The sequence below is a fragment of the Hypomesus nipponensis genome, chromosome 10, assembly GCF_054491055.1.
Source record: "Hypomesus nipponensis isolate SF chromosome 10, ASM5449105v1, whole genome shotgun sequence".
Classification (NCBI taxonomy): Eukaryota; Metazoa; Chordata; class Actinopteri; order Osmeriformes; family Osmeridae; genus Hypomesus; species Hypomesus nipponensis.
This window is the reverse complement of record NC_140370.1, coordinates 5,045,909-5,069,581: the sequence shown is the minus strand read 5'-3', so window position 1 is coordinate 5,069,581 and position 23,673 is coordinate 5,045,909. Positions and strand designations below refer to the sequence as shown.

The following is a 23,673-nucleotide window of genomic DNA, read 5'->3' as shown; positions in this document are numbered from 1 at the left end:
ACAAACAAAAAGGTAAGAACACACACATTGTCTTTTCAATAAGGAAGGTTACCAGGAAGCAAGGCTTGGCCTTTTTATGTTAGACAATTCTTATATTTTCATAAAAACAACTTTTTTTCCATGTTTCTAAAACTCCAATCCATTAATACAGTGTGATCAATGGGGGAAATAAGTGAAACGGTTAATAAAGCGCTCTCACCATGTTGATAGGTTGTGTGTGTGTGTACAGCCTTTCCCAATGCAGAATATTATAGCACTAAAATCCCATTCTAATCCATGAAGATCGTGGTGGCTGCAGGACCAGGCTGGATAGCTGCTGTGTGGAGAGCATCGATCCCTTCTCAGCGTGCAGTTGCAGCGTCATTGTGAGAAGGAGCTGTTTGAATGAAGTTCGGTGTAGCTAAAGGATCCAACTCAGCAGACATTTGGTGGATTGAAATTGATTCTCTTACAACAAAAGATGCCGGTGTTTACAGGTAACTGGATATTACGTTGCAGTCACTTTAATTAGACTTTTCTACACTGAATCTGACATAACTTACACGTGTTTTGGTAATGCCGTTAGCATTAGCTTAGCCACACATTAGCGTACATTGACAAGCTAGCCTAGCTAGGCCGTAAAGGCGGCTAACATTATCTGTGGCTTCTGCACCTGCGGCTACTGCAAGGAAGTGTTTAGGTTGCCAAAAACATGTTGAACAAAATTAGCACGCTGTTGACAAACTTACATTTGTCTACTAGGCAAACTAGACACTACTATCTAGCGTTTGTCTACGAAGCTAGCTACAGTGTTAAGTTTTTGCTAAGTGCTTTACAAGTAGTTTTCATGATCATCAACATCAGCTCAGCCGCTGGGCTAGCAGTAGTGACTGCGTTAGCTTGCTATATAGCAGTTCGCCTGTCAGCTAAGTTTCCTTAGCACACAGTATCTAACTCGCTAGCTTCCTTACAACATAATATAACAATAACTATATACGTAAAATATATCTTAACTGTGGTTATCAGTTAGGTAGTTTTTTTGTTTGGAAGTTTTCTAACGTGGTAAGCCAGAAGAAGTAACGCTAACTCGCTGATTAGCTTGCTAGCTAGCTAACTAGCTGATAGTTAGCCACACTGTCATGATTTAATAACAATTTTGCTACCGGGCAAATTAAGGATACTTAAGTGCTAACTGAAATTATACACGAATGTGGACGATTTATAAAATCTAAATATTTAGCTCAGTTTCTAGCGTGAAGCAGCTCTTTGTAGACTGCTCAACAGTGGCTAGGCATCGTTGTGCTGTGTCATTCGTGGCTGATGGTCTGACATAAACCAATCAACATCTATGTGTGTGTAGATAATGATTAAAAGGGTTATGTCTGAAAGATCTGATAATATTTCTTCAATAGTGAATGTGAAATGGGGAAAGGAGAAGTTTGACGCGATAGAACTGAACACTGAGGAACCACCCATGGTGTTCAAGGCTCAGCTATTTGCTCTGACAGGAGTACAACCAGAGAGACAGAAGGTTATGGTAAAGGGAGGCACTCTGAAGGTAGAGTATATATTTATACAACTTCTGGGCATAATGTGGATTGTGATTAGTACGTTTTCCTTCAGAAAGGTTAATCGGTCTATTTGTTCTAGGATGACGAGTGGGGAAACATTAAACTGAAGAATGTAAGTGTTTTTATTAGGTTTTCAGTCATTGGACTCTGTTTGCAATCAGGCAATTCACCAAATACATCCCTCTTTGATATTGATGGATTCATAACATTTAAAAATTACACTAACATGTGATTTCCAGGCCAATGTAATTTCTCATTGTTTCTCAACATACTGTCTCTCATGCAATTTGATTCCCCTCTGTTTCTACTGTCCTTTCCCCCCCTCCTGTTATTCCTCTCTGTTTTGCCTCTCTCCCTCCCCCAGGGGATGACTCTGTTGATGATGGGTTCTGCGGAGGCCCTGCCCGAGGAGCCGGTGGTCAGGCCCATGTTTGTAGAGGACATGACTGAGGAGCAGCTGGCCTCAGCAGTGAGTTCCCATCTTGACTAGCAGCTCTGTCTGATCCTCATACCACGGATGACATTTGACTGGGGTCGGGGGCAGCAGGGCTCTTATAGGGCACCGCTTTGGCAGAGAAAGTGACTCCACGTGCTCTTGTGCTTCTGTAGATGGAGCTACCATGTGGACTGACAAACCTGGGCAACACGTGCTACATGAACGCCACGGTGCAGTGTCTGCGCTCTGTGCCCGAGCTGAAAGTTGCACTTAAAAGGTGGGCTTTCCTGCATGTCCGCCCATGGGATGAATGCGAACAAAACTGGGAAGTCTCTTTCAACCTGTGTTCATATCCATATGCCTGCCTCCTTTCACTTATGAGGAACGTTTTGAGCGCCGTGGTTCTTTACAAGTGTAACAAAGGACTAGACTCCCAATCTGTTCTTTCATGAATGTGCATTGGTTGTTTTTGTCACTGTCTCCCTCTGTAGGTATGAAGGTGCTCTGCGATCTTCAGGGGCCAATGCTCCATCCCAGTACATCACAGCAGGTCAGAGGAAACGCCCAGACCCGCTCCTGAAGCCCTTGGTACACATACATAGTTTGCCTGTGAAGTCATTATTGTCCTTTCCCCAGCTCTCCGGGACCTCTATGAAACCATGGACAAGACTTCATCCAGCCTACCCCCTATCATTCTGCTGCAGTTCCTGCACATGGCCTTCCCACAGTTTGCTGAAAAGGGGGACCAGGGCCAGTACCTCCAGCAGGTCAGAAGGCCTCCGGCGTCGTCTTATGAAGGTCTCAGGATCACTCCATGCCAAGCTTGAATGCTTTTGTCTCCTTCACTCCCCCCCCCCCCCCCCCCAGGATGCCAACGAGTGCTGGTTGCAGATGATGAGAGTCCTCCAGCAGAAGCTGGAGCATCAGGAGCCAGAGACTCCCATGGAGGTGAGCCCCTCCCTGTGCTTTACTGTGAAAGACTTTGCTGCAGCTTAAGAGCAAGTGTGCGTCACCGTTGGCAAGTGTGGTCGTCACCTTTCTCCCCTCCTCCGGCCTTTCAGACTGACACTGAGACTGGAGCTGCCACCGCTGCCGCTAAGAAGAACTTCATTGACCAGTATTTTGGAGTGGAGTATGAGACCACGTATCCTTGCCGTCTTCCGTTTTCAACCTGGTTGAATTCCATTTATTGGTTCTCGGAGTCCCATGGGATTTCTCTTTTCAAAACATGGCCCCACAGTCACGGTGCAGAGCGGTGTTTTTAAATACGATCTGATGATGAACACCACGGTAACGTTGACCTAGGTCAAGGTTCATTGTGTATTTGTTTTATTTTGTGTGTGTGTGTCTGCCGTGGCAGTCTCTTCCTTAACCCCCGTCCTGACCAGTATGAAATGCACAGAGTCCGAGGAGGAGGAGCCCACCAAGGGCAAGGAGAACCAGCTGCAGCTCAGCTGCTTCATCAACCAGGAGGTCAAATACCTCAACACCGGCCTGAGGCTGGTGAGTCCCACGAGAACACAAGCGCGCGCACGCCTGAACAGGGTCACGGGGATGGTTGTCGCCATGGCAACCGCCATCTAATCCCATCTCGACTGTCTGTTTTCCTCCAGAGACTGCAGGAAGAAATCACCAAGCTCTCCCCGTCTTTGAACAGAAACGCCCTGTATATAAAATCGGTGAGCATCTTCGCCCTCAACTCTCACTTTGGTTTCTCAAAGAACCGTGAGATCAACCGTCCTATGTTGAACATATAGCTCAGGCGGTCAAAGACTTGATTGTCCATTTTCCTCGAGCCAATGCTTAATCTGTCTTTCATCCTCCAGTCTAAACTGAGCCGCCTCCCTGCCTACCTGACTATTCAGATGGTCCGCTTTTTCTACAAAGAGAAGGAGTCAGTCAATGCCAAAGTGCTTAAGGTTGGTTTACCAAAGCTCCGATTGAATGATTCAAGGGGAGTGACTTGAGTCGAAGTTGTGTTCTGTGCGAGGCTCTAGACTGTGTTTTGCTTGTGTTCTGTTACTACCAGGATGTCAAGTTCCCACTTATGCTGGATGTGTACGAGCTGTGCACCTCAGAGCTTCAGGAGAAGATGGTGACAATAAGGTCAAAGTTCAAGGAGGTTGAAGACAAGAAGCTGGAGAAACAGCCCCTGAAGGTAGGTGTCCTAATGTTTGTGTCTTCAGTACACCGGTGTTTTAGTACCATGAATATGTGACCCACAATTCGCTCGTTTGCGTTTTGTATTAGGTTGTGAAGTCTGCCAGCGGTACACCAAAGGAAGTGAAATACGAGCCCTTCTCGTTTTCCGACGGTAGGTACTCACGTCCCAGTTTTGAATGCGGCATCCCAATAAGAGATACTGGAGTCCTGAAGTCGTAGACCCATTCAATATGTGACTCTCCCCTGCAGACCTGGGTTCCAACAACAGTGGCTACTACGACCTGCAGGCCGTGCTCACGCACCAGGGACGCTCCAGTTCCTCAGGCCATTACGTTGGCTGGGTCAAGAGGAAAGAAGGTAACACAACAGCAACCCTCTAGGAGTCTCCCAAGCGACGAGTTCATTAGCAACCACAGGAACAGCTCCCAGAAATGAACTCCTCAATAACTGTCCTCCATTTGTCTGTTTTCCCCACCACCAACAGATGAATGGGTGAAGTTTGACGATGACAAGGTGAGTGTGGTCTCTCCAGAAGACATACTGAGACTGTCTGGAGGGGGAGACTGGCACATAGCTTACGTTCTGCTGTACGGACCGCGACGATTGGAAATACTTGAGGATCAGTAACTGCAAAGGAAGAAGACAAAAACAACCAACACAAATGCCATTTCCAAGCACTGTCTGCATAGATGTGCAATAAATCTGGGTGTCTTTCAAAATTGATGACCTTAATATTTTGTTTTTGTAACTGACAAGGATGCTTGTAAGACCTCATCCTGCATACATTTCAGAGAGGTATTCTTCTGGATTTGAGTCACTCTCATTTAAATGCATTTTAAGATGGAAAATTTACACCATTCTGATGTTACTTAAAATGTCATCCCCCTTCTCAATGAAGGATGTAAATGAGATTAACCCATAACCCTCACATTCTAATGCTGAAAGGTTTTAAATGAATGATTGAAAGAGGCAATCTCTGGACTGGATCCTTGAGAGGTTTTGAAGTCTAGTTCTGCAGTTTCATTAAATGTTTTATACACATTGTATATTTTTTAAAGCCTTTGATAAGGTGCTCATGTCACAGAAGCAAAGTATTCCTCTGTATTCATAACTAATAGTCTTGTACAGAAAGTTTGGGCCCAGTACCAGGTGTCCCAGGTATCATTTGTTGGTACTTATCAAATGTTTTGTTATCTTCCAAATTAAAAGCTCAAAACCCCTCACTTGTAAGGTCTAGGATACATGGTTTGTCAAACAAACCGACCATGCACATTGGTCTTACTGATGTTCTTGGGCGTGATGTCTCTGGAGTGGTTCAAGTATCCCTGCTCTCTGGCAAATATGCTTTACTTTCTATCTCATGCAGTCATCCTAACCACCCTGCCACAATGTTTAAGACCTTCAATGATCAACACTGTCTCTGTACTAAGTTATTGACTGATGGCTTTTCATGGATGGTGAAAATAAACTGTTATACCAATCAAAAGATACTTTGTTGTGCTCTCGGAACTGCATGTGACAATAAATGGAAATCAGGCCCCTTAAAAAAACATCTTTATTGGATACAGGAAAACAATTAGTCCCTTGAGATTGAACATACAAAAAGTGTTTTTGTTTTTTTACCTAAAGTGAGTGTACTGACATATGGAGCAAATTAAAACAACAAAACAGCCTCAACAGTTCATGCCTCATTGAGGTTATCTGCCATCTGGGAGAAGCCAGCTGTGTTGAGGGCAGTGACCAGGTTCTCCACGGTGGCCTGGGGGCCCTCCCGATCCTGCCAGGCCACCAGCAGCAGCTTGGCCTGCATCTCCACGTCCTCGCTGTCTGTCTCGATCTCCCGCACCTCCACCGCCTTCATCTCGAGCTGGACCGCCAGGGCCTTCCACTGAGCCCCCAGCTTGGCTGCGATCTCATCCATCTGCTGGTTGGAAACCAGCTTGCTCTGCATGCTTGGGCCTGGGGACAACAGCAAACACGAATGGGGGACCAAGAAATGACCATGCTCTCGTCTCTTGGTGTGTCTGGACGCCCCAGATGGCGCGTGGTGACGTTACTGCTACTTACTGTCGTTGCTCTCTTTGAGAAGGTTGTCTCCGTTGTCGTCGTCGTCCTCCTCCCCAGTCTTGATCTCCTCGGAGGGGAGGTCCTTCTGTGTGTGTGTGTGTGGGGGGGGGGGGGGGGGGTGGCGGGGGTGATGGGTGAATTATCAGTGTCATCGGAGCAAACATAATAGTCAACTCTTGACTGAGGTTACGACCGGGTGTGCTCCCAGTGTGGGTCACTTACGGGTAGCTCCTTGGCCAGTTTGATGACCATGCTCTCCAGGTAGTCTGCTAGGCTCTTGAACTGCTGGTTGGTGGGCTGGAAGAAGTGCGGGCTCCTCCTGGACAGCAGGCGGAGAGCTCTCCAGCCGTAGTTGGAGTTCCTCACCACCCTGCGGAGAACACACAGGGAAGGGAGAAAGAACGACATCTCAGAGGTCTGGTTAGCCATGGAGGACTTCTATGACACTGTGAACGTTCTTGACGTACTTGTACTCTTCCTCCACCATGTTGACGGGGTCGGCTTGTTCAATGGCTTCCTCGAAGAACTCCTCCAGGGATGGCATGAACTCCCTGCAGGAAGGAGGGGTTGAATCACCGGTTCCTACACTTAAGGCCATCTTTGAATTCATAGCAGGATAATGGGGATCCCCAGTTGGTTTGACCAACAGGAACACTGACCTGCTGTCAGATTTGCAGGCCTCCATGTTGTCATGGTTGAGGTTCCACAGTCTGGTCAACTCATCGCTGGAAGATGAGAGGTTGTGAGATGTAGAGTCGTGGGTTGATGTGATCTGTCATCTAATCATACAGAGTACTGAATACGTACTTTCCCATGAAGACCTTCCTATCAGGGCCTTTTCCCAGAAAGTCCTCTGGAGCTTGCCGTTTCCTTGTGGGCCTCTTGGGTTTGTCTTCTGCAGGTCTATAGAGAGGGAGATACAGGTGAGAGTGTCTGGGTATGGGAGTCTGGAAGGAGGTGTGCCAGGACTTCCAGGCTTGCATCAAATCCAATCTTTTGTGTGGACCATAAAGTACACTTGGATTTAACAGATTTTGTTTGTCCTACCTTTCTTTAACAAAGCTTGGGCATCCCTCGTTTTTCCAAGAGTTCCAGTTCTCTTCTGTGTTCAGGATATGCTTTTAAAAAGGAATATATCATTTAACATCAACATTGCCTGAAATGCTATGACCTACATAGAAGTAAAACACATGGCTAGATATCTCTATGCAGAAATTTACCTCAACCATTGTGGCAAATTTGTCTCCATCTGGTGGGATCTCTCTCAGGAGCTACGGGGAAACATATTTTAGCTTCAATGTTCTCTAAAGTTGCAATCCATGATCCCCAACACACATGTTGAGCATGTCATTGTGAACAGTGTGTGCAGTTCTGTGCCAGAGGCTGACCTGGTAAACCAGTTTGGTGGTCTCCTCCATCCACGCGGACTGGTCATCATTCAAGACACAGCCAGAGCTGCAGCAGGGCAACAAGTACAGACACCTGAAGTTTCCGGTGGCTTCTGACACATCTATTCAAGGCTGGGCCCCCAAAGAAGAGCCGCATGCCCAATCTTTACACGACAGAGGACATGGTACAGAGTAACCCCCTCGACTCCATACCTTTTAAATTTGACTTGGCCTTTCAGGTACTGGAAGAGGATGAGATACTGCAAGAGGATGTGCCGTCTGAAGTTGCTGTCGCTCAGCTGGAGGTCCATCAGCTGCAGAGAGAGGGCACAGAGCTTAATAATGAACCCATGTGCATAATATGGTTCCTTTTTGTACTCAAGCCATGCACTGAATCATGATGGCCGAAACAGGGAGATATGGTGCACCTTCTCACTGGTGAGGAACTTAGCAAAGTAGACGTGATCTCCGCCAGAGGTCCTGAGCTCCTCCAGCTTTCTCTTAGAGGCCTGCATGTCGTCTAGTTTGAAGCTCTTGAACACTGCCAACGTCTCGTCTGAATACTGAGAGAGGACATATCACTGAATTGCCTTGAAGGCTTTTTCGTTTTCCTTCTTCTTTTGAAGTCAATCTCTAGGGGGGGTTACCTTGAGGAACGTCATCCACGAGAACTTGTCATAGCACTGCACAGGATTTCTGAAATAGTCTTGGAGGGTCCAGAACTTTCTGTAGAGGTTGTAGTCGATGGGAATGGAGCTGAAAGTGAAGAGTGTCACGTCAATAATTCAATCAAAATGACATTGCAATGTTTTTTATTTCCGCCGACGTAGTCTAACCAACATGGTCGGCTGACTCAGCGATGTTGAGTTACCATGGTGCAGGGGCGTCCTCGTCTCCCATCTCCCCCTCCTCCACCTCCATGCCATCCTCCCTCTCCTCTGTGTGCTGGGAACACACAGGTAGACATGAGGGGACAGTGGTTCACCGGAATACAAACAGCAGGCAGGTGTCCCAACATGTGAAAGGCCCTCACCTTCTGCCCAAGGGTGCTCTCTTGTTCATTTTTGTTGAAGACTGTGATGTTGTCCAGGTTGAACTGGCTCTGCAAATTTAAGCCTGAGACCAACACAGGGGGATCAACACATGAGGAAGTCTAAATGCAATCCCGTGAGGACGAGAGGCCGTTTGTAGCGGCTGATATCTACTGGCCACTCGCACCTGATTTCTCAGACAGGGGGAACAGGCGAGCCAGGAACAGCTGAATTCTGCCACAGAACACCGTGTTCTGTGACTTGGACAGCCTCCTCAGCAGATCTGCAGAGACAGAGGACGGTGTCAGAACGAGACGAAAAAGTCATCTGTGGTGATTTGAATCATAAACTCAACTGCCTCCTTACCATTACACATCCTCAATAAGTAGTTCTTCCCAGCCGTATAGAAGGAGTTCTGAAAAACAATGCCAAAATATTACAATTGCAGGAGAAAGACGCACACGGTTCCAATGTTCTCTACTCTAAGCAAGCAGACGTAGAGCTTCCAGTTCCTTACCGATTTCCAGGTAGATACATTTTCTTCAACAAAGGAGAATATCTTATCACATTGGTCCAGAGGAAGGCAGTCCAACACATCTCCCAACAAGAGGAAAGGAGTAGTAGCCGAACAGATCCCTGGATAGGAGGTGGGGGAGCATCATTATCCATCTCTCGTAGCTCACTACAGACCGTGTTTAGGAAGTGAGGTAGGCTAACTAGGCGAACTGCCTACCTTCCGTGACTCCATCAATGCTGAGATAAATGAGAGACAGGAAGTCATCGCAGCTTGCTTTCTGTTCTACCTGTACAAAAAAACATTTCATGTTCGTAAGGACAGGCACACAATATTTGAATGGGAGTCAGAGGTTCTTAGCCACCGTAGCCACACTATACACACAAACTACATCTTTATCACTGACTATAGCATACAACTTACAATTTGCTCTTCCAACACACCCCTCAGAGCTTGGTCGAACGTGGTTTTCTTCTCTAACTCACTGCAGAGAAATAAAATCAGAGACAGAAAATATATTTTAAGGAATGAATGTTAGCTAAGAAACGACGGTGTGCAGAGACACAAGACACTTATGAACTGGCGTTTAGCTTCTTACTTACTTCCCAGTGATCTGGTTGAATGCGCTGATCAACGGTTTGCTGTTTTTGTTAGTGAGTGCACTTATGGTCGAAGCCTAAATGAGTGAAACAAGAAGTAACACTATTAATATTAGCAAAACACTAGTGTAATTTACATAATAACACTGTCTGTACCCGGCAGTAAACGCCCTGGTAAGCTCTTAATGCTCAGCACGGTCTACTGTTCCCATGGACAGCTTTTGAGACATCTAGCAAAGTACTGGTGAATTGCATCGATTGTTAGTTTTAGTCTGCTGCTGCCGCTTGCTCGAGTTAGTTCGTGCTAGCCTGCTTACAACTGGGTGTTGTATGAATAGCTAGCCAGCTAACTAGCTACATTTTTTAGGAAATTGTATCTATTAAATTGTCTTTTTTTAAACAACGTTCTTAGGTATAAAGTTCTTAACTTAATTAACATACAATTATAACGTTACAATTCTTACAGTAAATTTGTCTTTTGCATCGATGAAATTGAACAAGGACGGAGACATGTTTTCCCCTGTTGCTGCTAGCTTGTAGCAGCCGCAACACAGAACTGACCCTGGCCTGACTTGTATTGTACATCCGGGGGAAACGGAAAAGCAGATCAACAATTAGCTATATTCCAAAAGAAAAAAAGCGAATTTATTGTAAAAGTCATAATATAACGTTACTATCCTTAGCAGATACACAGTAACATGTTATCTTTTTGCTAGATATTTTGTAACTTGCAGGCGTGGGGTGTTCTCCATTTATTTTATAAGAAATGTTTAGGACGCGAGGTGGCAGTATAAGCAAGCTACGAACGAGAGGCTCGCCTCCTGACCCGAGCCCGAATACCGGGGTCGAGCTCGGTTATTCTTTCGGAGAGAAATGCGGCCTATTATGAACCCACTCTATTATGAACCAGTAAGGATGTGAATTAAGATACTATGATATATTTAAAAAATAAAAGGTATTTTAGATGTAAGTAATTTGCTCGCACAAACGATGCAGAACGATTTTGAATCTCTCTTGTTTGCCTAATGTGAGCCCCCCCCCGCCCGACCTAGACGTTGACAAGGAATCTCACTCCAAACTTTGATAAAACTTGAGAGCCCTGGTGTGTTTCCATATCCTTATATTTTGCACATGTCAGCATGCTAGCGTTTTGTGTCTGTAAAATATTTACCAAAGAGGTCCAAGAGGTAGTTGCGTTCTTATACATATTATCTATCACCATTTGCATTCAGCACACATGAGGTGTTGAAAAGCTTAAATCAGCTCAAATGTTCACAGCATGGTGGTTTCTTGAGAGCATTCATTAGTATCTTGACACATGCAGAATGTTACTGAATGCCTTCTGTGTCCTCTCTTCCACCATAGGATGTTTTAAAAGAACACTGGCTCCATGACAGTCAGGCTGGCAAAGCTCTTAACATCTTAACACCAACCCTCTTCTTTGCCATTCCTTAAGGCCAGGTCAATTTAATCTGCGTAAAGGCTTGTTGCCATGCCTTCACAATTGTGCTGGCACCCAATAAAAGAGGGAAACACTTGTGTGTGTGTGTGTGCGTGTGTGTGAAAGAGAACACGCAAGTAAGTAAATAAGTTGTAGGTAACTAAATAGGTAGGTACACAAATAAGAAAAGTATGAACGTAAGTAGGTAAGCAGGCCTTGCGAAAATGCCCTATAGGTTGTGTTTATGGAATAGGCCAGTTCGTCTAGATGCTCATTTTTGTTTTTATGCCCACCACACTATCACCCCAAGTGAATAATACTTTACTCTACTGCATTGCTTATTTGTTGGCTACAATTACACATGGCAGTTCTAGGGGCAATGTGCTTTGAAGTGGCTTGTGCACGAAGGGATCAAATATCTGTGCAATCAGTAGCCTATGTTCTTTTAGCACTAGAGTAACTAGCACAACTACTAGCGTTCTGAGGTGTTAGAAAATACGGAGAATTAGGGGGATTCTGCTGTGTCACCTGAAAAGGAAAGATGCTTAACTTGAATGTTGCACTTCAGTTGAGCACAACATGACTGTGAAATGTGGTCCAGGAGTGTCACTATCTGCCTGTTGTGAATAGCTGAGACAACATTTCATGCTTCAATAGTTAGGGTGTGTGCGAAAAAAAAGACCACTTGACCCAGCAGTTTGTTGTGGCACCTCATTCTAACGTTGACTGCATGCATAGTTCTGCATTTGTCAAGATAACACTGCGCTATTTACTTTTCTTCATTTCTAAACAGTTCCTTCCCTCCTTCCCCATCCTATACCGTGGTTTTTGGGCCGAGGCCAATAACTGACGAAAAGCAGAAAGGGAGTGAACATGGTAAGTGTCTCTGTGGTTACAGATAAGGGCTCGACATTGCTCACAACTAGGAATTTGAAGATGGGTTAGGGGTTAGAGGTTGTGGGGTGTGGACGGGGGGTGCCCTTCTCTTCAAACTCCCACTTAGTTGAACTAAAACATTTGGATAAACATTTATCCACAGGTATCCAGAGACCCGAAATTAGTTGAATTGCTGTTCTGTTGAAATGTACTAGTACATACTTGAGTAGACATGATACAAAAGCAGGTTTTGCCATGTATGAAATTCAAAATGCCAAGTAGAATCAGATTTGTTGAAAAAATTGGCAACCCAATGATCTTATCATTTTACATTTTAGATAGATAGCAGATGCTCTTATCCAGAGCGACTTAAAGTAAGTACAGGGACATTCTCCCGAAGGCAAGTAGTGTGAAGTGCCTTGCCCAAGGACACAACGTCATTTGGTACGGCCAGGAATCGAACCAACAACCTTCTGATTAATAGCCCAACTGCCGAACCGCTCAGCCATGTGAAAAGATTAATTTGATGGAAGAAATTCAGAATCAAATAATTGGACAGGGACACTAGCTTTGTTCATGCTGTTTAGGGACGACTTAATAACAATGGCCAGGCTTGCCCTCAGAAGTTAAACATTCACTCAATTTGAAGGATAGAAAAATATCTTGCAGTGCACCTTTTATGCAATTTCTATGATCATTTAGTGAGACAAGGATGTGTCAATTTTAAATATATTCCTGCAATTATGGTTCACATGAACATGTTCACATTGAACCCATTATTTGCTATGACATGGGCATAATTAACTGTAACTGTAGCAGTCATTTCCAAACGGATGTGGAATACATTAAAACCAATGTTGCAAAAATGGGTATAGACCTTGTTTGCTCCATCTTCCGGTGGGGTTACGACATCAATTGGGGTGAAAACATTTTAGGTTAATGATCATCTCACACAAAGCAGAATAATAAGTTTGTCTTAATAGAACCGTCAATGAGGGTATGTTCATTCATGCAGAGAGGCTTTCCTGCCCCTGGTGGGTGGGTCAGCCAAGAATAACTCACAAATATGTTCTGGAGGGCTTACTGTACTATACTGTCTCCGTTCAGATTAGGTTGGTGGTTACTCAATGATTAGCACAGGGTGGAGGGTCCATTAAACATCCATAAAAGAGCACATGAGACCGACTGTGTGTGCTACTGTTGGAAGAACATTACTTGTGACACTGCCAAGGAGGAAACGTCCACTTGATTAATTACAGTGGGGTGTTTTTTTAGGTCGAAAATTTAGTTTTTTAATGCCCCATTATCATTTATATTCTTGTGATGTTTGATCATTGTTATGCTGGACTGCCTTCAGACTCCTTGAATGGAATGACCTACAGTTTGTAATGCACATGAGACCTTTTCAAGGTTAACACAGATTCATAACAGTTAAACAGGTCAATTATGGATACTGCGGGGTATTGTCTTACACTGGGAGTATTTGGGGCTGAGACTTGAGGTTATTGCAGTTTGCAAAGTGAGTAAATGAAAAACACACTCTTTATTCAGACAATTTTCTTCAATCCTTCATAACAGTAGGATCCAAATGAAGGACCCAAAGTATCACAGGCATGAAACGCTTGACAAAATAGCTCAATAAAAAAAAACAAGCATGGCAGAGATAGACAGTGTGCGCACATTCATATTCCATCGCTGCGATAAGTAGACAATCTACAGCACATCAGATGACCTGACCAAATACAGACCCTCAGTGTCGGGGCCACTGACTGGGGACTGGCCTGCTGCTGCCATCCACAGAAACGTCAGGGGCTGGAGTCTCCACTTCCTCACCACTGGACAGGACGTTCCAGCGGTTGCTGAAGTTATCACTTCGGGGATAAAAGAGGAAGTCGTAGAGAAGAGATGCCACTATGCCTCCACACATGGGCCCCAGCCAGTACACCTAATGTGAGAGCAGAAATATTGGCAATATTCCTTTATCAGAATGTGGGAGGGGACAGTAGTGATAGACAATTATTGTCTTTTACACAAAGAAAACCAGTAATAGTAGAAGTAAGATGGTTATCATGATAACATGAACAAGTCGAAACACATCTAAATAAAAAGTTGTGAAAAGTTTATTTTACCCAATGATTGTCAAAATACTCCATAATCAATGCTGGCCCAAAGGATCTTGCTGGGTTTATTCCACAGCCAGTGAAACTTATCTGTGGATAAGAAGTCACAACTGTGTCAGACAATGCAATTAAGCGTTATATCAACATCACAACATGATTTCTTTTCCATGTAAGAAAGGATGGATCTTCAGAACGTGATGCTCTGTCCTAGCCTGAGAAAGCTTAGTGTGAAAAGATAACTGTCTTGTTTGACTTACAACATTACTCGTTGGAACAGTACTTCTCTTTTCAAAAACAGATGTAATTCATGTCATATATTATCAAGATTCCATCTACCTTGATGTTAGCACTATGTTACTGTTTATACTGTATCATTCAAACGTCCACTGAAGCAGAGGGTTTTTTACAGCTTGTCCTCAAGTCTGTTTATAGTAAACTCTAGTGTCAAGATGAATGTGTTTTTAACTTCACTTACAGCCGCGAGATGCCCTAGACCCACAGAGAGGCCGATCGCCAGGGGTGCAGACCCAGTGACATCGTTACGCCTTTTATCAGTGACAGCAATGACACACAGGACCAGTTGGAGTGTGGCTAGGAATTCTACGGCAAAACCTTTGCCTGCACTGATGTTGTTAAGCTGAGAGAGACAGGAGACAGTTTTCAAAATGATTTGATCAAAGTACCTCTTTATTCAATGTCGCTTAAAACAGAGTCCTAATTGTTCCATCTTCCAAACACACTTCAGATAACTTAACTACATAACCAGAACAATGTAAAAACACTTACCGAATTGACCCCTAGTGATGAGTTTGGGTCGATTCCATATATAATAGCACTAGCTATGATGGCACCCAGCATCTGTGCGAGAATGTAGAGCACTGCTCTGAGGAAACTGATCTGACAACTGACCAGCAGGCCCAGAGTGATTGCAGGGTTCAGGTGGGCTCCACTGACGTGTCCCAGACTCTGGGCCAGAGTGGCGATGGCCAGTCCAAAAGCTAAGGCCACCTTGACCTCCTGGTCTGGGTTTGAGGCATTTTTGTTCCCTATGGCTGAAGAAATGCCAATGAAAATAAAAAGGATCATGCCAACCAACTCTGCCATAACTGCCCGCCAAAACAACCAACTTTTGAATTCTGCCATCATTCCAGACTGTCAGCTTTGACATTAACATTACCAAGCAGAGCTGGTCAAGTAGAATTTATACACTTTCACCCTACAGCAACAGTGGGAGGAGGCTGACAGAAAAAGCAAGATGGGGGAAGAAAAAAAATACACGCCTTGACACTGTCACCCTGTGGTGTCATGTAATACAATTTTTGCATGTACTGTATGTAGAATTAATGTGTTTTAATAGTGGTTTACCTGTAAGCTCCTTTGTTCATTGTTAAGGAACATCCTGAGACAAGCTTACAATTTGCAGAAAAATTGTTGGGGAAGGGTGGGTATCTTTTACAGGCTTCTATCTAAGATTGTTGATACAATGGAGATGAGTTTGATCAGGGAGGGAAATCCGGAGACAGGATGTCTGGGTGATTTAAGGGTTGATACGTTTTTGGGAACATGTTTAAGAGAAGATGCTGGATTACCCTTTCCTGATAAGACATCCATTGTGGAGAAGAATTTGTTCAACATTTATACTGATCGATTGTTGTTTAGAGAGACCAGATGCTTGACAAATTCCAGGGTACTCCTTTAAATATCGAAGCTGAAGATGGCCAGGGAATCAGAGACGCTGTTTGTGCGTGCGCTACTTCTGATCATCTGATTCATGGACAGGTGGTTTTGTGTTATTGTCTTATGTTTGTGTGTCGATGACGGTTACGTTGCTATATATTATTATGTACTTAAAATAAACATTAACTTTATAATTCTCAAGAACTCAGTTTAATATATCTAAAACCCCTTTCACCACTAACCCTCTGATTATTGAGACCAAACGAAGCGTTCTTACTGTTGTTTTCATCTGCTATGGTACAGCTGCTGTAGGTTTATCTGCATCTCATTCCACTCAACCCTGTGAGTTGGTGCCCCAAGGTCCCATATGCACGTATGACTTTTTACAGCAATAAATCAATCAACAGGTGAGGAGAGAAATCTTGTTTTCCACAGGTTTTAAAGCATATAATAAAATGGCTGTAGTATGAGGCCATACTTAACTTTGTGGGTCTTGATATAAATAGTATAAGGAGGAGGTGGCGGTGGATGTTTAAATAACAATATAATATGGCATCAACCATATTAGTGTAACAAGCTGTGGTATGAGGTTGTTCTTGACCTGGTGAGTGCATAATGGAAAGGAGGCTTATCAAGAAACAAGGTAGGGGGGAGGCAGTGAGAGAAGAACAGAAATAGGATAGAAGAACAGGACAAACAGTTACTTGAGTTCCCCACATTTTGTTACATCCCTGTTCTCTTTTGTTGTTCCATCTTATTCTGTTCTTGAACACTTTACCCAAGGGTGCCCTTGACGTCACCTCAACATCAAAAGAGGCCATGACACACAGAACCCCCTGAAGCGTGAGCAGAAGCTTGATGGTAAAACCTTGACCTGCGTTGATTCCAGTCAGCTGGGTAAGGGGACAGGAAAGGATTTTCTTGACTCAAACTTGTTGGAAAGTACAATGAAATTTGCATGTATCAAAGGATGGACGAAACAGAGGGAGCTACAAGATAAGGCGCTGCCGTGCAGCCTCTGTAAGGGCTGCCAAATAGCGATAGCTTATTGTGCAGACAAAATTCTGAAGAAACACCTTTCAGAAGCTGCTCACGGCAGGTTGATGAATGGACCTGCTGATTGGATACATCGCAGATTACCCTTGAGCAAGTCTAGGTTGGCTGTGTAACAGCAAAAGGAAATGATTTCCATTCAATTTTGACCTTCACATCAAGAGACGGTGAACATCGTACAACACCTCGGATCAGCCCAGAAAAATGCACAGCAGACGTTTTACAGGGAACTGCACTACCTAAAGTCATTTCCCAAATGTCACTCCGACACATGGACTACATGGCACATATTCAGTTATAAACGACTCAAAGCTGCAGTCACATGCACACTTACCTTGTTATCCCAAGTGAATGTGTTGTGTTAGGCCATTCACAAGGCCACTTACCAGAAACGCCTCCAGTATCCGTACTGGGACACAGAACACAGCTCTTAAGAAGCTGCTCTGACAGCTGACCAACAGACCCAGGTAGCACAGGGTTTAGCTGGGCTCCTTTGAGGTGCCCCTGGGTCAGCAAGGCCATGGCCTGCTGGTCTTGGCTGCTGTGGTTCTCATGTCCAGCAACCTCCAGCTAGCACATGAGGACAAATACCATCATGTTCACCAACTCAGCCAGGAACGTCCTCCTAAATGAGCCGGTTAGGATTTCTGCCACCACGATCTACCTTGTACAAAGAGCAAACCAGAAGCCAGGACACACACACAGGTTTGAGGCAGATAACATGCAGTAATGTAATCGGTTGGCTAGGACTAGACTGTGACTAGAAGTGCATCCATTAATGAACCCTCCCGCACTACTGGCAAAGGGCGCCAGCCGCGCCGCGTCATATGTCCGTGTTGTGGGTTGGGGGGGCGGCACCCCGATTTGCACTCCGGGGGGGGGGGGGGGATGCTGTTGATAAATCTTTCCTAGGGCGCCAAATGTGCCAGGACCGGTACTGCCCACCTTTCCTCACCTCTCAACTCAGCCCCACCCAACGTTGCTCATGTACAACTAAACTTCCGGCCCTGGAGAACCTCAGTGGAAGTCCATCCATTTAAATGAACCCTCCCGCTGTCCTTGAGTTTCAAATGCACTACCAGCAGAGGGCGCCAAACGCAGGGGTGGGGAGCTGGGGGGTGGGGGGTCGGTGCAGGTAAACCTTGCCTAGGGCACCAAATGTGCTAGGACTGGCACTGACTGTACACATATATTTAATGGTCCCATTCAGTGGAGGCAGTTTAAGGAATCATATAATTATATTGACTATGGCAATCTCTTCAATCTTTGCAGTTCATTCTATTCACACTGTTGAATGAATGTTAATTACATTGAAAAAGCATACTTTTTACTAGCCAAAGTTGAATGCATTTTATTTTTAAGCTCCCTATTGCTGTTGACAATTACTGTTAACTACAGTAACGTGATATAGCAAATTGTATATATTTATATATTTTAAACTCTTTCTGTTGTTGAGTCCTCTTTGACAGTATTTTGCAGACCTCACTGAAGTCAGACTCGTCGGTAAGTAAGACTTAAGAAGAAGTTTGAATCATGAAAAGAAAACCTCTCCTTCCCTATACTGTCCAAAAACACAGGTCAGAAAGGTTAGGCTCATTTTAGACAGAAGAGGACAGCAGAGGTCAGAAGAAGAAACCACTCAAACATCTGCCTTCCAAAGTCCTGTGATCGGTGACTGCAGGTTAAGTACGGCCAAACCTTTAGTTACCAGCTTTATAACAGTTACAGAAAGCATTATGTTTGCAATACTTGTTGCTAAATACAACTCGCGCATGTTTCAAAATTATTAAAATATAATGCAGCATAATCAATAATAGTGAATTAAATTTGTGAAGTGAGAAGTGTTGGAGTTAGATTTTTGAAAATGATTAAAGAACTAAAAATTAGAGGCAAGTGTTAACAACTGGTGTTTTATTTACTTACAAAAGTGAAAGACAATTCAGGAGTGCACACACAATATATGAAAAATAAAAAGTCATACGGAAACAAATGTATAGAAATATGTTTACAAAAACTCTACATAGAATACTGATAAGGGAATTTGTTTTATACATAGTCTGTCTCTCTTAGGACTCTCAAAAACTGAAGTGCATGTTCAAATGAATAGTTTAGAAACAGATAGTTGGTAGTAAACAAATGTGTTGTTTTTAACTAACGACTCTTCCCTATGACAAAATGGCCCTTCCCTATGACAACATTATTTATCATCAATTTAAAATAATACAAAATTCTGTCACATTAAAGGGCATTTTAAACTCTTTATATGAGCATATATAAGTATCTCAAAGTACTATACACTATATGACGCTGGTTTCATGACTACTTTGTTGGGGACATCTCTACGGCAGTTGTGTCATCAGCTCCATTGACATCGTAGTCCCCCACAGGGCCACTGACCAGGACCTTTATGCGCTCAGGGAAGTCATCAAATTTGGGGTACAACAGGAAGTCGTAGATGAGAGCGGCAGCCACACCTCCACACATTGGCCCCACCCAGTACACCTGCAACAGGCCAGCACTTCAGGTCAGTACACCACGGTTACACTGGACTAGAGGGACTAACATGATGAGCTCACCTACATGACAACATGTACTCTCACTGCATCGTTTTTCTACTAGCTCATCCTTAAACAATAGAGATACTGTTGCTCATTAACTTCTATTCTTCATATTTAACAGACTTGGAGATAGAAGAAGATATTGAGCTGTTTGGCTGTGGCTTTAATGTCACACTAATGTCGCACTAAGCCCAGGAATGTGTCCATACAGCACAATGACTTACCCAGTGGTTTGTGAAATCATTCATGATCAGTGCGGGGCCGAAGGAGCGAGCAGGGTTGATGCCGCAGCCTGTGTAGCTGATCTGTAAATATCAACAATCACAACAACATGAAGAGATAGGATCTCTAACTTCTAAAAAATCTACCAATTATTCGTTTTTACCCTTGTGATTAAAATGCAATGTTATTAGATGAGCAACAACTCTAAAACATGTTTTTTGTCTCTCTCAGGTGTTGCTCCTGTGTATATCATGTCTTAAAAATAAGATGCATGGTCTAAACAGATACCGTGACTGACTCTTAAGTAACTTACAGCTGCGAAGTGTCCCAAACAGACTGAGAGGCCAATGGCCAGGGGAGCAGACCCTGTGACATCACGTCGTCTTTTATCAGTGACTGCAATGACACATAGGACCAGCTGGAAGGTGGCCAGAAGCTCAATGCCCACGCCTTGTCCTGGAGTGACACCATTGAGCTGCAAGACAGAGGAGAGAAGCCAAAAATAAACAGTTTTTCCAAGCGCCAAACAGTTTGTCTAGCTCATTTGTCATTTGATCAATTTTGCAGGCAGTTGAAATATTTGTTTACAATGGCAGGAAACCCCCAAAATACATTGACAAACTCAACATTTACATTTTAAGATTCGAAAGACTACACAAGTACATGCAATGGTAATAGCATTGCATTACATAATTTTAATAGAATACAGCAATAGATGTGATGACATGTTAAGAGAGCCAGTTCATTATTCTCAGTCCACTTTACACAATTTGGTTGTACCATTGAGCAATTCAACAGCAGGTGCATGAGTATCATCACACTGTTTTCTTTATCAAACTTCTGCAGCTGGTGCAGCATAACGTAATCATTTGCTATTTCAGTAAGTCTAAATGTATTGAGCAAGTTTACATTCACATTTGCAGTGTCTTTGCACACATAAAAAAACACATGCAACCTGTTGTTGCTGAAACTACATGGCTATAACAAAGTTGACAAACCTCTTTTAATTTGCACTCCACATTTTCTGTAAAGATCAGCCTCTTATTTGACTCAAGACTACACACCTCCTCCACACATTTTACATAAATTAATTTCAAAGTGCTACTTACTGCGTTGACTCCCAGTGTGTTTGTGCCGTCTGGCCGCGTTCCAAACACAATGCCACTAGCCAGTGCAGACCCCAGCATCTGGGCCACGATGTACATGACTGCCTTGAAGACACTGATCTGACAGCTGGCCAGCATGCCCAGGGTTACAGCTGGGTTCAGGTGGGCTCCACTGATGTGTCCCAGACTCTGGGCCAGGGTGGCGATGGCCAGTCCAAAGGCCAGAGAAACCTTTACCTCCTGGTCTGGTTTAGTGTTATGGGGGTTCCCGATGGCTGTGGAGATGCTGAGGTAGATGAAGAGGGTCATCCCGACAAGCTCGGCCAGCACGGCCCTCCAGAATGCCTTGCTCTGGAATTCTCTCATGGTGGCTTTGCAGGCTGCTTTGGCTGGGCTGGGGCATGTGGTGGACCACTGCAATGTGTGTACTCACAAACAACAGCAACAGGCTGCATTTATAAGGCTGAGACTGATAATAGAAGGAGGCGGGTTTTCAAGAAAAAAGTGAAAAGGGAAGGGCATGCTGAATTAATGAGAAACCCAAAAGGCTTTTTCTTCCCTCTCCCTCCCTCTGCCTAGTCTCTCCCTCTCTACAACCCCCTACCCCCCCAGCCTCCCCCCCCCTCCTCCACCACCAGGCCCCTCCAACCCCACCCACCCCACACAGACACCAGATGCCCCTCTCCCCTGTCCTGCTCTTGTTTCCTTTTTCCTTTCCTCCCTCTACACTTTTACCTCCCTCTGCTCTTTTGGACTTCTGTCAGTGGCCATGGAAACTGGTAACATTAGACTTTGTCTTGGGATGATGTGTTTCCATCCTATCTAGAAATGGAGAAGCTTTTTCACCTTGTTTAGCACTCTTGAAGTTGATCTCCATGAGTTTTTCTGTCTGTGTCAGACCTCTCACTCAAAGACCATTGAGCATATTTTAAAATTTCCATGTGATTTAGATGGAAGACAACAATGACTACACATAAGACTATTTTTGGAGGCCAAATAACATCTGAGAATTGCTTTATCTTCGCTACTTGTTCAGAGCAGGGTGAGCATAGACCCAAAATCTCCTTTCCTCTGGGACACAAATGGAAGGGGTACAATGAATATTTTCTCCACAGAAGTCGTCATTCAATCGTCTTCAGTCTGGTTAAATGCCCGTCTTTTGCTTTGCGTCTTAGTTAGATTTACATTTAATAATTTAGCAGACGCTCTTATCCAGAGCGACTTACAGTGGGTACAGGGACATTCCCCCGAGGCAAGTAGGTGAAGTGCCTTGCCCAAGGACACAACGTCATATGGCACGTCCGGGAATCGAACCGGCAATCGGGCAGATTAAGAGCCCGATTCCCTAACCGCTCAGCCACCTGACACCTGACTGGATGGAAAGCTTGAATGGAGGGAAAAAAACGTGGAGGGTGGAAAAGAACTGAAACGACTTGTGGTTAATGTTAACAGGGCATGGAGTAATACTACAGGGTCAAACCTCTCAGATATTACCTGCTTACGATTATTGCACAGGACAGGCTGTTAATGTGATGAATGACCGGAACTCGGACATCTGGAACCACAAACAGAACAAGTCTGCAACAAGCAGTAAGGTATATAATATATAATTACACTGTGCATTTATTTTTATCAGTACATGCTGTTTATCTGAATAGAATGAGCTGATTCAGTGATAAAACATGCTATGTTTAAAGCTACTTGGGCCACTACAATTAAAGAATCAGATAAGAATACCTCGTAAATTCAATCAAATACCAGTTCTAAATGAAACAATAATATCACAATAAATATGATTTCAATTTTAAATATCCCTTTAACTTGGAGTAAGTGTTATGTTAAGTTCGAACTTAATAATGAATCATTAACTGTACCCCTTTGGCAAGCACATAGTCACAAAGATTTCCTTTAGATAAACAAGTGTGACTTTGGTAACAGTACCCATTAAAGGTAGAGTTCAAATAAATTGATGAATGAAGGAAGGAAGAAAACATGGTTTGTTCTCATTTACCCTGTTGCAAAGACAAGCATTCTTTGTGGAATAATTGTTCACAATGATTCACAGCTAAGAAAACAGCTGGAAAAGTAACTCCCTGAAAATATGTTGTGCAATCAAAGGTTTGCTTTTGTAAAAGCATTGATTTTGAAATTGAATAAGTGAATAAGTGTGATGACATATTACATGACAGTATCCTATGACAGGAAACGTCTCATGCAATAAGCGGTGTTCCGTGAACCTGCATATTAGTAGGACAAGTTAATGAGTACACAGCAGAACATGTTTTAAGACAGGTTGAATATGGATGGTCTTCGAAAATGGGCTCAAATCCAAGAGCTAGCACTGGCTAATGGCTCGTCCTGATATTGCATGTCAAAAAGTTGCATCACCAAAATGGGTGAACGGCCATTCTAACCACCAGACAGTGTTCAACAATAACCTTTATGAGAGTATATCCCTGTAGTCAAATAATGTTGGATTCTGTGCTAAGCTTTGTTTACGTCTAAAGATTAGGGTTTCAAATCTCTGCTTCCCTGCCTCCATAAAGTATTGCCTCCCCCCATCACCACCATCTCCAGCAGAGGTCCATCTCACTAAGTGCTCAGTGTGCTGGGGGAGGATTGACCAGGTACTATCTTGGACCGATCACTACTTTGGTTGGATCCATCCACGTGTTGGACACTAATGGTAGTGTCTGCTATGGGCTATCTGGATTTTTCAGAGCCTAACACTATACTTCATAGCTACTTTGTCAAACTTGATGCCAACTTTGACACCTCACATTTGAGGAATTAGTCTGAAAGCTCAAAACTGCAGCTAGGAAGCATGTTTTGTCATAACACTGAAGTGTTTTTGGTCCAGAGATGTTTTTAG

General features: G+C 43.8%; 4 protein-coding genes across 4 annotated transcripts; 1 reads left to right on the top strand and 3 right to left on the bottom strand.

Annotated features, from left to right (window-relative positions):
• Nucleotides 1–307: 307 nt before the first annotated feature.
• On the top strand, nucleotides 308–4,872 carry usp14 (ubiquitin specific peptidase 14 (tRNA-guanine transglycosylase)). The gene is made up of 16 exons (XM_084707394.1): nucleotides 308–476; nucleotides 1,392–1,537; nucleotides 1,630–1,662; nucleotides 1,915–2,019; nucleotides 2,160–2,263; nucleotides 2,478–2,536; nucleotides 2,623–2,753; nucleotides 2,854–2,934; nucleotides 3,048–3,130; nucleotides 3,375–3,489; nucleotides 3,600–3,665; nucleotides 3,813–3,905; nucleotides 4,016–4,144; nucleotides 4,237–4,300; nucleotides 4,399–4,506; nucleotides 4,634–4,872. The coding sequence occupies exons 1-16, from the start codon at nucleotides 461–463 to the stop codon at nucleotides 4,774–4,776; spliced, it is 1,476 nt and encodes a 491-aa protein (XP_084563520.1). The 5' UTR covers nucleotides 308–460; the 3' UTR covers nucleotides 4,777–4,872.
• An 814-nt stretch (nucleotides 4,873–5,686) lies between these two features.
• Nucleotides 5,687–10,358, bottom strand: thoc1 (THO complex 1). Its single transcript, XM_084707393.1, has 21 exons — nucleotides 10,213–10,358; nucleotides 9,752–9,825; nucleotides 9,573–9,633; nucleotides 9,369–9,438; nucleotides 9,153–9,271; nucleotides 9,002–9,050; nucleotides 8,823–8,918; nucleotides 8,638–8,720; nucleotides 8,476–8,549; nucleotides 8,252–8,360; nucleotides 8,033–8,167; nucleotides 7,818–7,918; nucleotides 7,605–7,671; nucleotides 7,437–7,487; nucleotides 7,264–7,334; nucleotides 7,024–7,119; nucleotides 6,876–6,941; nucleotides 6,684–6,767; nucleotides 6,439–6,586; nucleotides 6,217–6,301; nucleotides 5,687–6,108 (listed from the first exon to the last, which is right to left on the bottom strand). The coding sequence occupies exons 1-21, from the start codon at nucleotides 10,258–10,260 to the stop codon at nucleotides 5,831–5,833; spliced, it is 1,965 nt and encodes a 654-aa protein (XP_084563519.1). The 5' UTR covers nucleotides 10,261–10,358; the 3' UTR covers nucleotides 5,687–5,830.
• Nucleotides 10,359–13,589: 3,231 nt separating this feature from the next.
• On the bottom strand, nucleotides 13,590–15,331 carry LOC146270926 (aquaporin-1-like). Its single transcript, XM_084706631.1, has 4 exons — nucleotides 14,972–15,331; nucleotides 14,661–14,822; nucleotides 14,195–14,275; nucleotides 13,590–14,010 (listed from the first exon to the last, which is right to left on the bottom strand). Exons 1-4 carry the CDS (start codon nucleotides 15,329–15,331, stop codon nucleotides 13,816–13,818), a joined length of 798 nt encoding a protein of 265 aa, XP_084562757.1. The 3' UTR covers nucleotides 13,590–13,815.
• Nucleotides 15,332–18,809: 3,478 nt separating this feature from the next.
• On the bottom strand, nucleotides 18,810–21,242 carry LOC146270925 (aquaporin FA-CHIP-like). The gene is made up of 4 exons (XM_084707188.1): nucleotides 20,805–21,242; nucleotides 20,009–20,170; nucleotides 19,698–19,778; nucleotides 18,810–19,417 (listed from the first exon to the last, which is right to left on the bottom strand). Exons 1-4 carry the CDS (start codon nucleotides 21,165–21,167, stop codon nucleotides 19,235–19,237), a joined length of 789 nt encoding a protein of 262 aa, XP_084563314.1. The 5' UTR covers nucleotides 21,168–21,242; the 3' UTR covers nucleotides 18,810–19,234.
• Between the last annotated feature and the right edge of the window lie 2,431 nt (nucleotides 21,243–23,673).